This window comes from Rhinichthys klamathensis, unplaced genomic scaffold, assembly GCF_029890125.1.
Source record: "Rhinichthys klamathensis goyatoka isolate OS25496 unplaced genomic scaffold, OSU_Roscu_1.1 h1tg000808l_1, whole genome shotgun sequence".
In the NCBI taxonomy this organism is placed as follows: domain Eukaryota; kingdom Metazoa; phylum Chordata; class Actinopteri; order Cypriniformes; family Leuciscidae; genus Rhinichthys; species Rhinichthys klamathensis.
Window position 1 is genome coordinate 28936 of NW_026607197.1, and position 13565 is coordinate 42500.

Below are 13565 nucleotides of genomic sequence, written 5' to 3' on the forward strand. Positions count from 1 at the left end.
ACACTGACCCCTGCTGGACAAACTCTCACACTGACCCCTGCTGGACAAACTCTCACACTGACCCCTGCTGGACAAACTCTCACACTGCCCCCTGCTGGACAAACTCTCACACTGACCCCTGCTGGACAAACTCTCACACTGCCCCCTGCTGGACAAACTCTCACACTGACCCCTGCTGGACAATCTCTCACACTGACCCCTGCTGGACAAACTCTCACACTGACCCCTGCTGGACAAACTCTCACACTGCCCCCTGCTGGACAAACTCTCACACTGCCCCCTGCTGGACAAACTCTCACACTGACCCCTCCTGGACAATCTCTCACACTGCCCCCTGCTGGACAAACTCTCACACTGCCCCCTGCTGGACAAACTCTCACACTGCCCCCTGCTGGACAAACTCTCACACTGACCCCTCCTGGACAATCTCTCACACTGACCCCTGCTGGACAAACTCTCACACTGACCCCTGCTGGACAAACTCTCACACTGCCCCCTGCTGGACAAACTCTCACACTGCCCCCTGCTGGACAAACTCTCACACTGACCCCTGCTGGACAAACTCTCACACTGACCCCTGCTGGACAAACTCTCACACTGCCCCCTGCTGGACAATCTCTCACACTGCCCCCTGCTGGACAATCTCTCACACTGACCCCCACTGACCCCTGCTGGACAAACTCTCACACTGACCCCTGCTGGACAAACTCTCACACTGACCCCTGCTGGACAAACTCTCACACTGGACAAACTCTCACACTGACCCCTGCTGGACAAACTCTCACACTGACCCCTGCTGGACAAACTCTCACACTGACCCCTGCTGGACAAACTCTCACACTGACCCCTGCTGGACAAACTCTCACACTGGACAAACTCTCACACTGACCCCTGCTGGACAAACTCTCACACTGACCCCTGCTGGACAAACTCTCACACTGACCCCTGCTGGACAAACTCTCACACTGACCCCTGCTGGACAAACTCTCACACTGCCCCCTGCTGGACAAACTCTCACACTGCCCCCTGCTGGACAAACTCTCACACTGACCAGAACACCATCAGTGCAGAGCTGGACATTCATGTGTGGAGCTCGACTGTTCATTATGGAAGCTTTTTTCCATCACAGAATAAAACATAAAAAAGGTAATTGCGACTTTTTTCTCACAATTGCGAGTTTACATTTGGCAATTCTGACTTTTTTATATAAAACTTTTTATATAGTCACAATTGTGTGTTATAAAGTCAGAGTTGATTGATATAAAGTCAGAATTGTGTGTTATAAAGTCAGAATTGATTGATAAAGTCAGAATTGTGTGTTATAAAGTCAGAATTGATTGATATAAAGTCAGAATTGTGTGTTATAAAGTCAGAATTGATTGATATAAAGTCAGAATTGATTGATATAAAGTCAGAATTGATTGATATAAAGTCAGAATTGATTGATATAAAGTCAGAATTGATTGATATAAAGTCAGAATTGATTGATAAAGTCAGAATTGTGTGTAATAAAGTCAGAATTGATTGATAAAGTCAGAATTGTGTGTAATAAAGTCAGAATTGATTGATAAAGTCAGAATTGTGTGTTATAAAGTCAGAATTGATTGATAAAGTCAGAATTGTGTTATAAAGTCAGAGTTGATTGATTTTAAAGTCAGAATTGTGAAATATAAACTCACAATTACGAGAAATTACTTTTAATTAACTGACTTCATAACACTTGGGAGACAAAGTCAGAATTGCATGATATAATTGCATATCTTTTTTCCCCCTTAGAATTGGACTTTATAACTCGCAATTGTGAGTTTATATCACACAATTCTGAGAAAAGTTGTGATTTTTGAGACTTTATTACACACAATTCTGACTTTATCAATGAATTCTGACTTTATATCAATCAATTCTGACTTTATAACACACAATTCTGACTTTATATCAATCAACTCTGACTTTATAACACACAATTGTGACTATATAAAAAGTTTTAAATAAAAAAGTCAGAATTGCCAAACAATTGCGAGAGAGAAAAAGTTGCATTTATCTTTTTAAATGTTTTATTCTGTGGCTTAAACAAGCTTCCATTGTTAATAGCTAGAAAAGGAAATGAAAAAAACTAGGCTACTCATTTTACTGGAGCTCTCCTGCTCCTCTAACTCAGCAGCTGTAATGATGAATAATAATAACTTTATTTTGTGTAGTGACTTGTGTAGTTGCTCTTTCAAAGCACCAACAAAGACACACACACACACACACACACACACACACACACACACACACACACACACACACACACACACACATGTTGTGTTTTCATGTTTTATGGGGACTTTCCATAGACATAATGATTTTTATACTGTACAGACTGTATATTCTATTCCCTTACACTAACCCTATCCCTAAACCTGCCCATCACAGGAAACATTCTGCATTTTTACATTTTCAAACAACATCACTTAGTATGATTTATAAGCTGATTTCCTCATGGGGACCAAAAAATGTCCCCACACGAACAAGGATTTCGGATATTGCCATCCTTGTGGGGACATTTTGTCCCCATAACGTAGGGTTTACCAGGCCACACATACACACACACACCTTGAATGAGGTTGAGCTTCAAGAGTTCATGTGAGGTCAGATCTCCACACATCCAGAAGATGGCAGCAAAACACACACAAAGAGCACAAATGATGATCGCGAGGTTCATGCGTATTATATTCATATTTGACTTTCCTTAAACACCTTAGAAGCGTTAAACCACAAGATGTAACGATGTAGGAAAGATATAGAAACTATATTTGGATTTTCACGGAGGAAAATGTTCAAGCTGTAAGATAGTTAGAGAAGTTCAACATGAAAGGCCAGAAACCAATAATAGTGATAATATAATATGATTGAATTGCAATAACCAATAAAACTCGTTGTATAAAGTATCCAATCGTCATACTTGAGAAAAAAGTTTTGATTATGGAAATTTCCTCAAGTAGCTTATGAGGAATATATAAATAAGTAAAGGTATTAAAGAAACTGATATTAAACAGGGTGGGCTGATTTGTCACACAACCTTTGGCCAGAATGTCACAACCTAGCAACACCCTACCAACAGGATAGCAACGCGCTGAATCACAGAGCAACAAGAGCAACTCCATAGAAACCACCCAGAACACCCTAGCAACAAAACAGCAAAACTGGCGGGAACACCACAAATAGCAACTGCATAGCAACGCCTTGGCAACCCCTGTCATTTTCTTCCGAAAATATTAAAACATTCTTTCATTAAGATACTGTTAATAATGTTTTAAGTGCATCTGATTATTACTGATTCATACATGGCACTTTGATTAAATGCTAACCACAGATTAGTTGACTTGTTTGTACTCATTACAAATACAAACGACTCTGGGAAAGACGGGATGGTTCACATTTACAAAACTCCGCACACCGTTAATAATTCTTAAGCCAAAACGCATTACATTATTAAAATCCTTAACTTGTTTAAAATCAATAAACACGGAATGGAACTTACAAGAACAGCTTTACATTTCGCAGGGGAGATTTATTGCAGCCGGTCATAGATTCTGACTCATGATTCGCGAAATGAGGATTCGACTCAGTGATTCAGTCGCGAATCGGATCTCTATCAATGACTCGCGGCACTTTCCCTCAGATCTTTCTTGTTATTTTTTGCGGGTTGCAGTCGCAAATGTTACGAAACGATCTGCAGAAATGAGTCAAAATAAAAGTGTTTATTAAAAAAAATCAACAGAAACAGTTAAACTCGAGTAAAGAATAAACATCGCTAGGCTAAATGATTCAAGGCATTAGGTTTGCAGATGTAAATTTCTGATATTATAACAACTAATAATAATACTTAATTTATATAATATTTATACGGTGGCGTTAATTATTAAAGTACAGTCATAGCTGAAAGCAAGCAGTGACTGTGCGTTGCTATGGAGTTGCTAGCGGGGCCTGTATATCCATTTTCGGCTTTTAATGTTGTGATGAGTTGTTTACTATAATATATATGTGGTATTATTTCACCCTGTTTTCGTCCAGCAGATAAAAATAGTCTCATAGCGAAACTTTCCTTAACAAAGTTTGAGGCGAAAATAAGTTAAACCAAAATGACCCCTCGCATGAACACGTGGTACATTCCAGCGGGACCCCCTCCCCCCTTCTAAACTCATGGTACATTCCAGTGGAATACAATATAGCGGGACTGAATGAAAGAGAGAAGAGACTAAAGTTTGAATGAGAGAGAGAGAGGAGCAGAACCAATGTACACCTAAACAAAACTCTGATGATTTCAGTTCGATATAGTAGTTTATCAGTTGAGTTATTTTAGAGAAGATGAAGATGCTGTGGCCGATGGCTGTGGTTTTCGCATCACTGATCTGCGGTCAGGCTCAGCAGAGAGGTGAGCTCAGCAATATCAACACGTTTACATTCATCTACGACAGATAAAACTGAGTAAATAACAATGTTGAAAATATACGATTTTAGATTTGAACATAGAACTCTTTATTCTGCTGATCGAATGCATTTACTCTCTTCACATGTGTTCAGATTTAGTATTAATGCAGGATATTCTTTAAAATATTTTCAGTACTTTGGTGATATGGTAAAATGATGGTAATACCGTGAATAAATGTGCAAAACATATCGTACACGTCCATAAAATCATGGTAAAACTATAGTATTGTTTGGTTAGTGTAAAGGTTACAGGGGTCGTGACTGTAACTTAAGTGTGTTTTCCTTATTTTATAGATTTGTGAACGTGGTTAGTGATGAATTAAACGGGCTTAAGTGTTAATAATTAGTTTAGTAGCAAAAGCCAACACTTTATTATAGTGTCCTTGTTACATGTACTTACCATAGTAATAACAGTAGATTATGCAAAATTTCATGCAACTAACCCTCAACCAAACCCTATAGTACTGTAAGTACATGTAGTTAATTAATATTACACAGTACTTAAATATATAATTACACTGTAACAATGAAACCTTAAAATAAAAAAGCACTGAATACATTAGTAACAAACATTCAGTGCCCAGCTGTTAAACGCTTCATATGGTCACACACACTCAGCAAGTGTTCGTTCCTTGATGAACTTTTGCTTTGGATATTTGCATTAGTTTGGCATTTGCCACATTAACGAGATCTCTCGCCCGCAGGTTTGTCTAACACGTCGAGGTCAGGAAGCCACTAATGTAGTTTATCTGTGAGCCGTAAAGCAGCGAGTGTCTGCTTACACCTCAGTCCTGTGAACCCTTACCGACTGCATGTGTGTGTGTGTGTGTGTGTGTGTGTTCTTTGTGCTGATGTATGGGTCACATGAGACTGTCCATTAACGGCTAATCCTGGAGGTTTTCGTCCTAGTGAGCGGCGTTAGTCAACTGGTCATGAAAGCCTCTCAGTGGGACTTACTCTCATGAATAACATGTGGCCATTTGTGTAATTTAAACTTGAATAGACTTCTAGTTCCAGAGCAGAGCAGGCGAAGACGTGATATGTGTCTGTGTAGTTTGTATTACTTTTTATTTTAGGTGTATGTATTTCAGTACATCAAGTTAAACTTGCATTTGCAACAAAAAAAAAGTTTTTTTTACTTTTAAATTGTTTATTTAAGTAGTTTTATAGTTTTTCAGTTAACTATAATAACCTTGGTTTGCAACATCTTAACAAAAGACAATAGAAATAAAGGTCTTTTGATGTTGCCTTTATTTATAGTAAGTTAAAATGAGCTAATAAGATGTTTTTAGTTTTATTCTAAGTGTTTTTGGTGTTTGTTTATGGTGTAAAAAGCCACAAAAAAATCACAAGTAGCATTTCGTATTATGTCTGAAGAAAATATATGAATTAAGTACATGGTTTTGATAATAAATAATATTTTTTGTCTTTGTTTAGTATAGTTAAAATATAGTTTGTCTTTGGGGAAAATATATTAAATCAAAACTTAAGGTTCGAACCGAACCAAATTTGAGAAAAATGGTTCAAAGTATCATTTGTTTCCAGAATGATTTCAAACTACATGTTCACATTTAGAAACGTATCATGTGACACATCATATCTATTGTGGCTGCATCTGATGTGTTTATCTGCTCGGATGGCTCTGTAAGTGTGAGATTTCTAATCAGTCGGCGTTTCACGCTGAATTGACTGAATCGCATTGTGAGGCTCTTATCAGCTCTACTTGCATCTGATTACAGACTCCGTTCTCATGCAAATCCAGCAGATCTTCTGCTCTGTCCCGGAGCGCTTCATCCAGACGCTTTGATTCGCAGTCTCTGCTGATCTCATCACCAATGCATGCTTTCTTCTAGACATGATTCAGGAGATCAGCTCCTTCTGCCACTTTAAATACTCCCAGATCTAATCTTGCTTTCCAAACCCGACCGAAAGGTGAGCTTTAGGAGTCGTTTGAATCTGTGATGTTGTTTAAACTCTGTTTTCACACCAAACGAGCCGCTGTCGACAGCCTGAGATGCTTGAAAAGCAATTATCTTGTCGTCTTCTTCAGCTAAAATCATTCCTCTAAAGCGTAGGGAGAAATCTGAGCCCTGTGTGGAGCGGTAAAGCAAATAATGCTTTTCTAACTCAGTATTTTTGTCTTGTTTCCAGTCCAAATACCTAAAAATTCTTAAATCCAAATGCATTTACTAGATGAGTAAAATGCTTTAAGATATTATGTGTTGTTTTCTGGGGATAAAAATCAAAATGAAGTGAGTTTTTGCTTAAAACAAGCAAAATGATCTGCCAAGAAAGAAAAATAATATTTTTTCCGTTTGAATAGTTTATTTTTAAAGTAAAAACCACATTGGCAGATCATTTTGCTTGTTTTAACCAAAAACTCACTTCATTTTGACCCCCCACCCATAAAACAAGACATAATATCTTTAAGCATTTTACTCATCTAGTAAATGCATCTTGATTTAAGAAATTTTAGATATTTGGACTGGAAACAAGACAAAAATACTGAGTAAGAAAAGCATTGTTTGCAGTCTATAATGTGATCTGGGTGAATATATTAGTTGTTTCTCTTTATCTCTTAACCATTAAAAGTGCATCTGTCTTATAACATCTAATGTTCTTCTGAGTTTAGTTTAGTTGTGTACAGAAGATGTTGAGGAGTTAGCAGCCGACAGATGTGTTTTGGTTCTCAGCGTGTGTGTCTCATGCAAACGCAGGCCAGATGTGCCGTAATGACTTCAGTCGTCAGCGTCTCTTTATCTGCCGAGCGTTTGAAGTGTGTGTGTGTGTGTGTGTGTGTGTGTGTGTTCAGCACCACTGGGGTCCATTCAGAGCCACGACTCCCCCGAGACACACACACCGTCTGCCGGTGACTCAACACACACAAGCTGATATTCAGTGTCATTGAGATCGTTTGGTGATGCACAGAAATGACCAGCTTTAAAGGCCCTAAAGCCTTTAACTACGGTCACATCAGTGTAAAACACCGCCTGGAGGGCTTGTTGCCTGTATAAACCAGTGATTATACATGATAAAAACAGAAATGTGCAGTATTAAAAAGTGCTGGGTTAGTGAATCGTGATTAATCCCCATAAAAGTTTGTGTTTACATAATTTATGTGTGTGTACTGTGTTTAATTATTGTGCATACATGCAAATATATGCATATATATATTTAAGAAATATTTGCATGTATATATATTTATACATTTTACATATATATAGCAAATTTTTCTTAAATATATACATGCATGTGTGTGTATTTTATATGTACAAAATAATTATACACAGTACACACACATATATTATGTAAACACAAACTTTTATGTTGGATGGGATTAATCGTTGCACAGCCCTAGAATAGTGAGATAATCAGATGCATGTGCAGTTGAACGATGACTTTGACCTCTTCATCTTCTTCATCTTCACGGTTCCCTCTCATTGAACTCTTCTCTGTCAGTAGTGATCGGTCAGCAGAGGATGATGGTTATCTCCTCATGAGAATTGATGACTGCTTTTGTCTAGTGTCCAGAACGTAGTTATTTGTGTCATGAATGGCGGCACACAGACACGTGGGCGGATGATGGATCGTTCTTCAAAGAGAGAACGGGAAGGTTGAGCAGTTCTGAGCAATTGCCTCTTTATTAAACAGCTCTATGATGTTTTCCCCATCTTCATCTCTTCAGTGTGTGATGTTGCTGTGTGATCATGAAAAGCTCCAGTTCTTCTCTATATCAGTGTCAGTGTTCCTGAACTCCTGAAACGCCTCCATTGTAGTCTTGAGTTTCTTCCGGAAACGAACACGTCACAATATTCCCCATTATAATAATTCATACGCAGAATAAAGGGGCGGGGCCTGGTTGAGTTAGTTAGTAGTGTGTTAAACTGGCGGTTATGGTAAGGGGCGGGACATTTCCCAAACACACTCGAAGCGCTCGACCAATCACAACACACTGCTCCAGCCGACCAATCAGAGCACAGTGTGCTTTTCAGAAGGAGGGGCTTCATAGAGACAGGAAGTAAACGGAGCGTTACTGACAGACTGGGAAGAGAGGAGCCGCAACAATGGAGAATATGAGGAAAATAATCAACATTCAAGCAGGAAAACCTGTTCTAGTAGAGCCTGAAACATCATCAAGACTTTGAGTGCATTATAGTTCCTCTTTAAACATTTTCCATGTGTCATTCCAGGTCTGTTTCCCGCTATCCTGAACCTCGCCAGCAATGCCGAGATCTCCACCAACGCGACCTGTGGCGAACCCCTTCCCGAGATGTACTGTAAACTAGTGGAGCACGTTCCCGGAAGACGAATCCGTAACCCTCAGTGTCGGCTCTGTGACGCAAACAGCCAGAATCCCAAAGGTACAGAATCCCAAAGGCTTAAACTAGATTAATCAGTAACACTTTACAATAACAGTCCCTTTAGTTTATGCATTAACTAACAATAAGTAACAATGAGTAATACATTTGTTACAGTGTTTATTAATCTTTGTTAAAGGGATAGTTCACCCAAAAATGAAAATTAGCCCATGATTTACTCTCCCTCATCCTAGGTGTATATGACATTCTTCTTTCAGACGAATACAATCAGAGTTATATAAAAAAATGTCCTGGCTCTTCCAAGCTTTATAATGGCAGTAAATGGCTGTTTCTGTTCTGAACTCCATAAAAGTGCATCTATCCATCATAAAAGTTCATCTATTAATCATAAAAGTGTATCTATCCATCATTAAAGTGCATCTGTCCATCATAAAAGTGCATCTATCCATCATAAAAGTGCATCTATCCATGATAAAAGTTCATCTTTTAATCATAAAAGTGCATCTATCCATCATTAAAGTGCATCTGTCCATCATAAAAGTGCATCTATCCATGATAAAAGTGCATCTGTCCATGATAAAAGTGCATCTATCCATCATAAAAGTGCATCTATCCATGATAAAAGTGCATCTGTCCATCAAAAAAATGCATCTGTCCATCATAAAAGTGCATCTATCCATCATAAAAGTGCATCTATCCATGATAAAAGTGCATCTGTCCATCATAAAAGTGCATCTGTCCATGATAAAAGTGCATCTATCCATCATAAAAGTGCATCTATCCATCATAAAAGTTCATCTATTAATCATAAAAGTGGATCTATCCATCATTAAAGTGCATCTGTCCATCATAAAAGTGCATCTATCCATCATAAAAGTGCATCTATCCATGATAAAAGTTCATCTATTAATCATAAAAGTGCATCTATCCATCATAAAAGTGCATCTATCCATGATAAAAGTTCATCTATTAATCATAAAAGTGCATCTATCCATCATAAAAGTGCATCTGTCCATCATAAAAGTGCATCTGTCCATCATAAAAGTGCATCTGTCCATCATAAAAGTGCATCTGTCCATCATAAAAGTGCATCTGTCCATGATAAAAGTGCATCTGTCCATCATAAAAGTGCATCTGTCCATCATAAAAGTGCATCTGTCCATCATAAAAGTGCATCTGTCCATCATAAAAGTGCATCTATCCATCATAAAAGTGCATCTGTCCATCATAAAAGTGCATCTGTCCATGATAAAAGTGCATCTGTCCATGATAAAAGTGCATCTATCCATCATAAAAGTGCATCTGTCCATCATAAAAGTGCATCTGTCCATGATAAAAGTGCATCTGTCCATGATAAAAGTGCATCTGTCCATCATAAAAGTGCATCTGTCCATCATAAAAGTGCATCTGTCCATGATAAAAGTGCATCTGTCCATCATAAAAGTGCATCTGTCCATGATAAAAGTGCATCTGTCCATCATAAAAGTGCATCTTTGGCTAATTTTCGTTTGTGGGTGAACTATCCCTTTAATGTGCCGGGACTAGTTAACTCATGGTGATCAGTGTTTATGTAGTCTTGCACATTCGTGGTGTTTTTTCCTGTTAACCGTAGATCATGTTTATTTCTGTCCAAACAGACCAACATCCCATTACGAACGCCATCGACGGCACTAACCAGTGGTGGCAGAGCCCGAGCATCAAGAACGGGCGTCAGTTCCACTGGGTCACGATCACGCTGGACTTACGACAGGTAGGCCTGCGTTTCCCTGGCGCTCAGCGCTCGCCTGATCTCGCTCCGCATGCGTATAACCGCTGGAACAACAACAGGGCAGTGGACTACAGCGCTCGTGTTTATGATTACAAGAATAATTACTGAATATGATAACAAATACCAGTTTGCATCAGTGTTGTATAGTTTTTAGTAGTTTTTCATTAATCTTTTTATTTTTAAATTCTGTTTTCCGCTATATAAATGAAGATGACTTGACTTGACTTGACTTTCATATTATTTTACGGGTATTTTTGCTTTTTTATTTTTAAATATGTCTGTATAGACTGTATTAGTTTTATTTAATTTTAATTTATTTCAGGACATCAAGTTAAACTTGCATTTGCAAGGAGGTGAAATAAAATTTTGACTTATTACTGATTATTTAGATCCAAGCAACGAAAATGTTTTTTTATGTTTTTTAGTTTCAATAACCTTGGTTTGCAATATCTTAACGCAAGATAAAAGAAAAGACAATAGAAATGAAGGTCTTTTGATGTTGCGTTTATTTATAGTAAGTATAAGTAAACATAATTAAAAATGTATTTAGTTTTATTCTAAGTTCTACTTTCATATTATAGCTAGTTTAGTTTTTGTTTATGGTATAAAAAGCCCAAAACAAAACATTATATTGACCTAGATTAAGTAGCATTTTGTATTATGTCTAAAGAAAAAATATTAAGTAAGTACATGGTCCTGATAATAAATAATCTATTACTTTGCATGAAAATATATTAAATCAAAACTTAAGTTTAAACCAAACCAAATTTAAGAAAAACTGATACATTTGGTTGTAAAAAAAGAAGAAGAAGAAAAGTTGGTTTAAAGTATCATTTATTATTTTCACAAAGAAAATAAAAAATGCAATTCATATTCCCTGATGATGCACTTAATTTACTCTTCCTGCATTTCACTGACACAGTTTTACTCGTGTAATGGAGGGGCGGAGCAACTCTACATCCGAGATAATTGTGTTTCAGCAGCATTTGTAGATTTGCAGTTTTGATAGAAAGTTTTAAGTTAAGAAACAAAGTGCCGTTTCCCAGTAAAATGAAGCTGTTTTTACACCCCTCCTCCTCTGTCAGTGTAGATCAGCCATTACGTCCCGTCGTGTGTGTGTGTGTGTGAATGGAGGAGCAGTTGTGGTGTTGTGAAGCGGTTCCAGGCCCTCAGGGGCCGTCGAACACAAGAGTGTTTGTCTAGAGAGGTCGAGAGACACACTAATCCCAAAACTAGAAACAATCCGCAGCATTCCAGCGCTGATCACACTCACAACTATTCCATACAACCCAGTAACCGGGATCTGACAGACACATTCCGTTATGAATGTGATTATAAATGTAATGATGGATCTTGTGTTCATGTGCAAACGACAACTATTAAAATCTGCATGAGAACCCAGAAACTGCTGGATCAACTCAAGTTAATTTTCCTTTAAAAAAAATTCTTAATGTCTTAAAATATCTTGAATGTAACCCGACACCCTCGCCTCATTTAGTATGCGCGGTTCTATGAATATGCAAATGAGCCCCGCCTCCACTCACTCCCTCAGCTCAGAGATCCACTGGTTGACGATCACACGTTGATCTGATTGGTTAAAAGGTCGTTTGTGACGTCAGAAACACCAGCGATTTCAAACCGTGTTTTTGAGACTGTCTTTGGTTCACTGCAGTTTTAAGGAGGAAATACTCAGCAATGCTGTCGACTTATGAACTTACACATGGTGTGTCTTAAACAGTGATGGGAATAACCGCGTTATAAATAACGCCGTTACTAACGGCATGACTTTTTCCAGTAACGAGTAATCTAATTGATTACTCTTCTCATCTTAATAACGCCGTTCCCGTTACTGCCAAAAAATGCGGCGCGTTACTATAACTGATGAAGCTGGGGTTTTTTTTTCATCAGACCAACTAGATCTCCGAGCGAGAGGCAAATACTTTTTTTACTGTTCTTCCTTGGTTAGTGGGCAGAGCACGAGACAAGCGCATAAATGCTGACGGCTGAGGTAGAGTAAAATGTCATTGTAAGCCAATCAGAGGTAGAGTTGGGCGGGTGTTCGAAAGCACGCATAGTAGTAGGCATTCGGCACTTTTGACTCAGCTCACTGAAAAGAGCCGGCTCTTTTGGCTCACAAACGGCTCTTTAAATGACTTTGACTATAATATATATTTTTTTTTTACATAATTATTTAATTTCTATAGGCTAAATTTGTAAAAATAGAGTCGGCTCTTCAGATATGCGAGCCAGCTCCCGACGTTCACCTAAAAGAGCCGGCTCTTAGAGTCGCCTCATTCGCGAATCGCGAACGAGCCATCAAAAGCTCATTCGCGAACGAGTCGATCCATCATCACTAACGGCTAACGCTCATGAACTGCGAACGACCCATCATAACGCATAGTCGGACAGGACAGGACACACAATGAACAACACAAGCAAGCCAGTCAGTCAACGAGAGACAGGTATGGCGACGAGCTTAACAAGCTTAATTTAATTTTGCCCAGTTGTGGCCTGTTGAGGGGCAATAAATATCAAAAGTTCCAAAACATCTATTGTGTTATTTGCATTGATCCACTATATAAACATAATATCTACATGGCATTTGATTGGAGGCTAGTCTCACTTTGTCCCACAGCAACATTTTTTTTTTTAGATGTGTGTACAATGTTTCATGTTTCTGTTAATAATGTATTGTATTAAGTGTCCATTTCATTATAATATTCAGATTTATCATAAATAATTGAACATGCACATGTATTGTAAGTTCCGTTAAAGAGGGGTAGACGTGGGGTCACATTTGAGCATTTAAAATTTAATTTTACTTGAAAGTAACGCAATAGTTACTTTCTTAAGTAACTAGTTACTTTTAAAATTTGTAACTGAGTTACTAATTTAGTTACTTTTTGGAAGTAGTAACTAGTAACTGTAACTAATTACTTTTTAAAAGTAACTTGCCCAACACTGGTCTTAAAGCAGATTAAAAACACCACATAGACACATAAACA

General features: G+C 38.1%; 1 protein-coding gene across 1 annotated transcript in view; it reads left to right on the plus strand.

Annotated features, from left to right (window-relative positions):
* Positions 1–4222: 4222 nt before the first annotated feature.
* lama1 (laminin, alpha 1) overlaps positions 4223–13565 on the plus strand; it is an 81450-nt gene continuing 72107 nt past the window's right edge. The window contains exons 1-3 of the mRNA XM_056243554.1: positions 4223–4417; positions 8664–8834; positions 10430–10542. Coding sequence (XP_056099529.1) covers positions 4351–4417; positions 8664–8834; positions 10430–10542 — 351 coding nt within the window. The 5' untranslated portion in view covers positions 4223–4350. The remainder of the gene's footprint in view (positions 4418–8663; positions 8835–10429; positions 10543–13565) is intronic.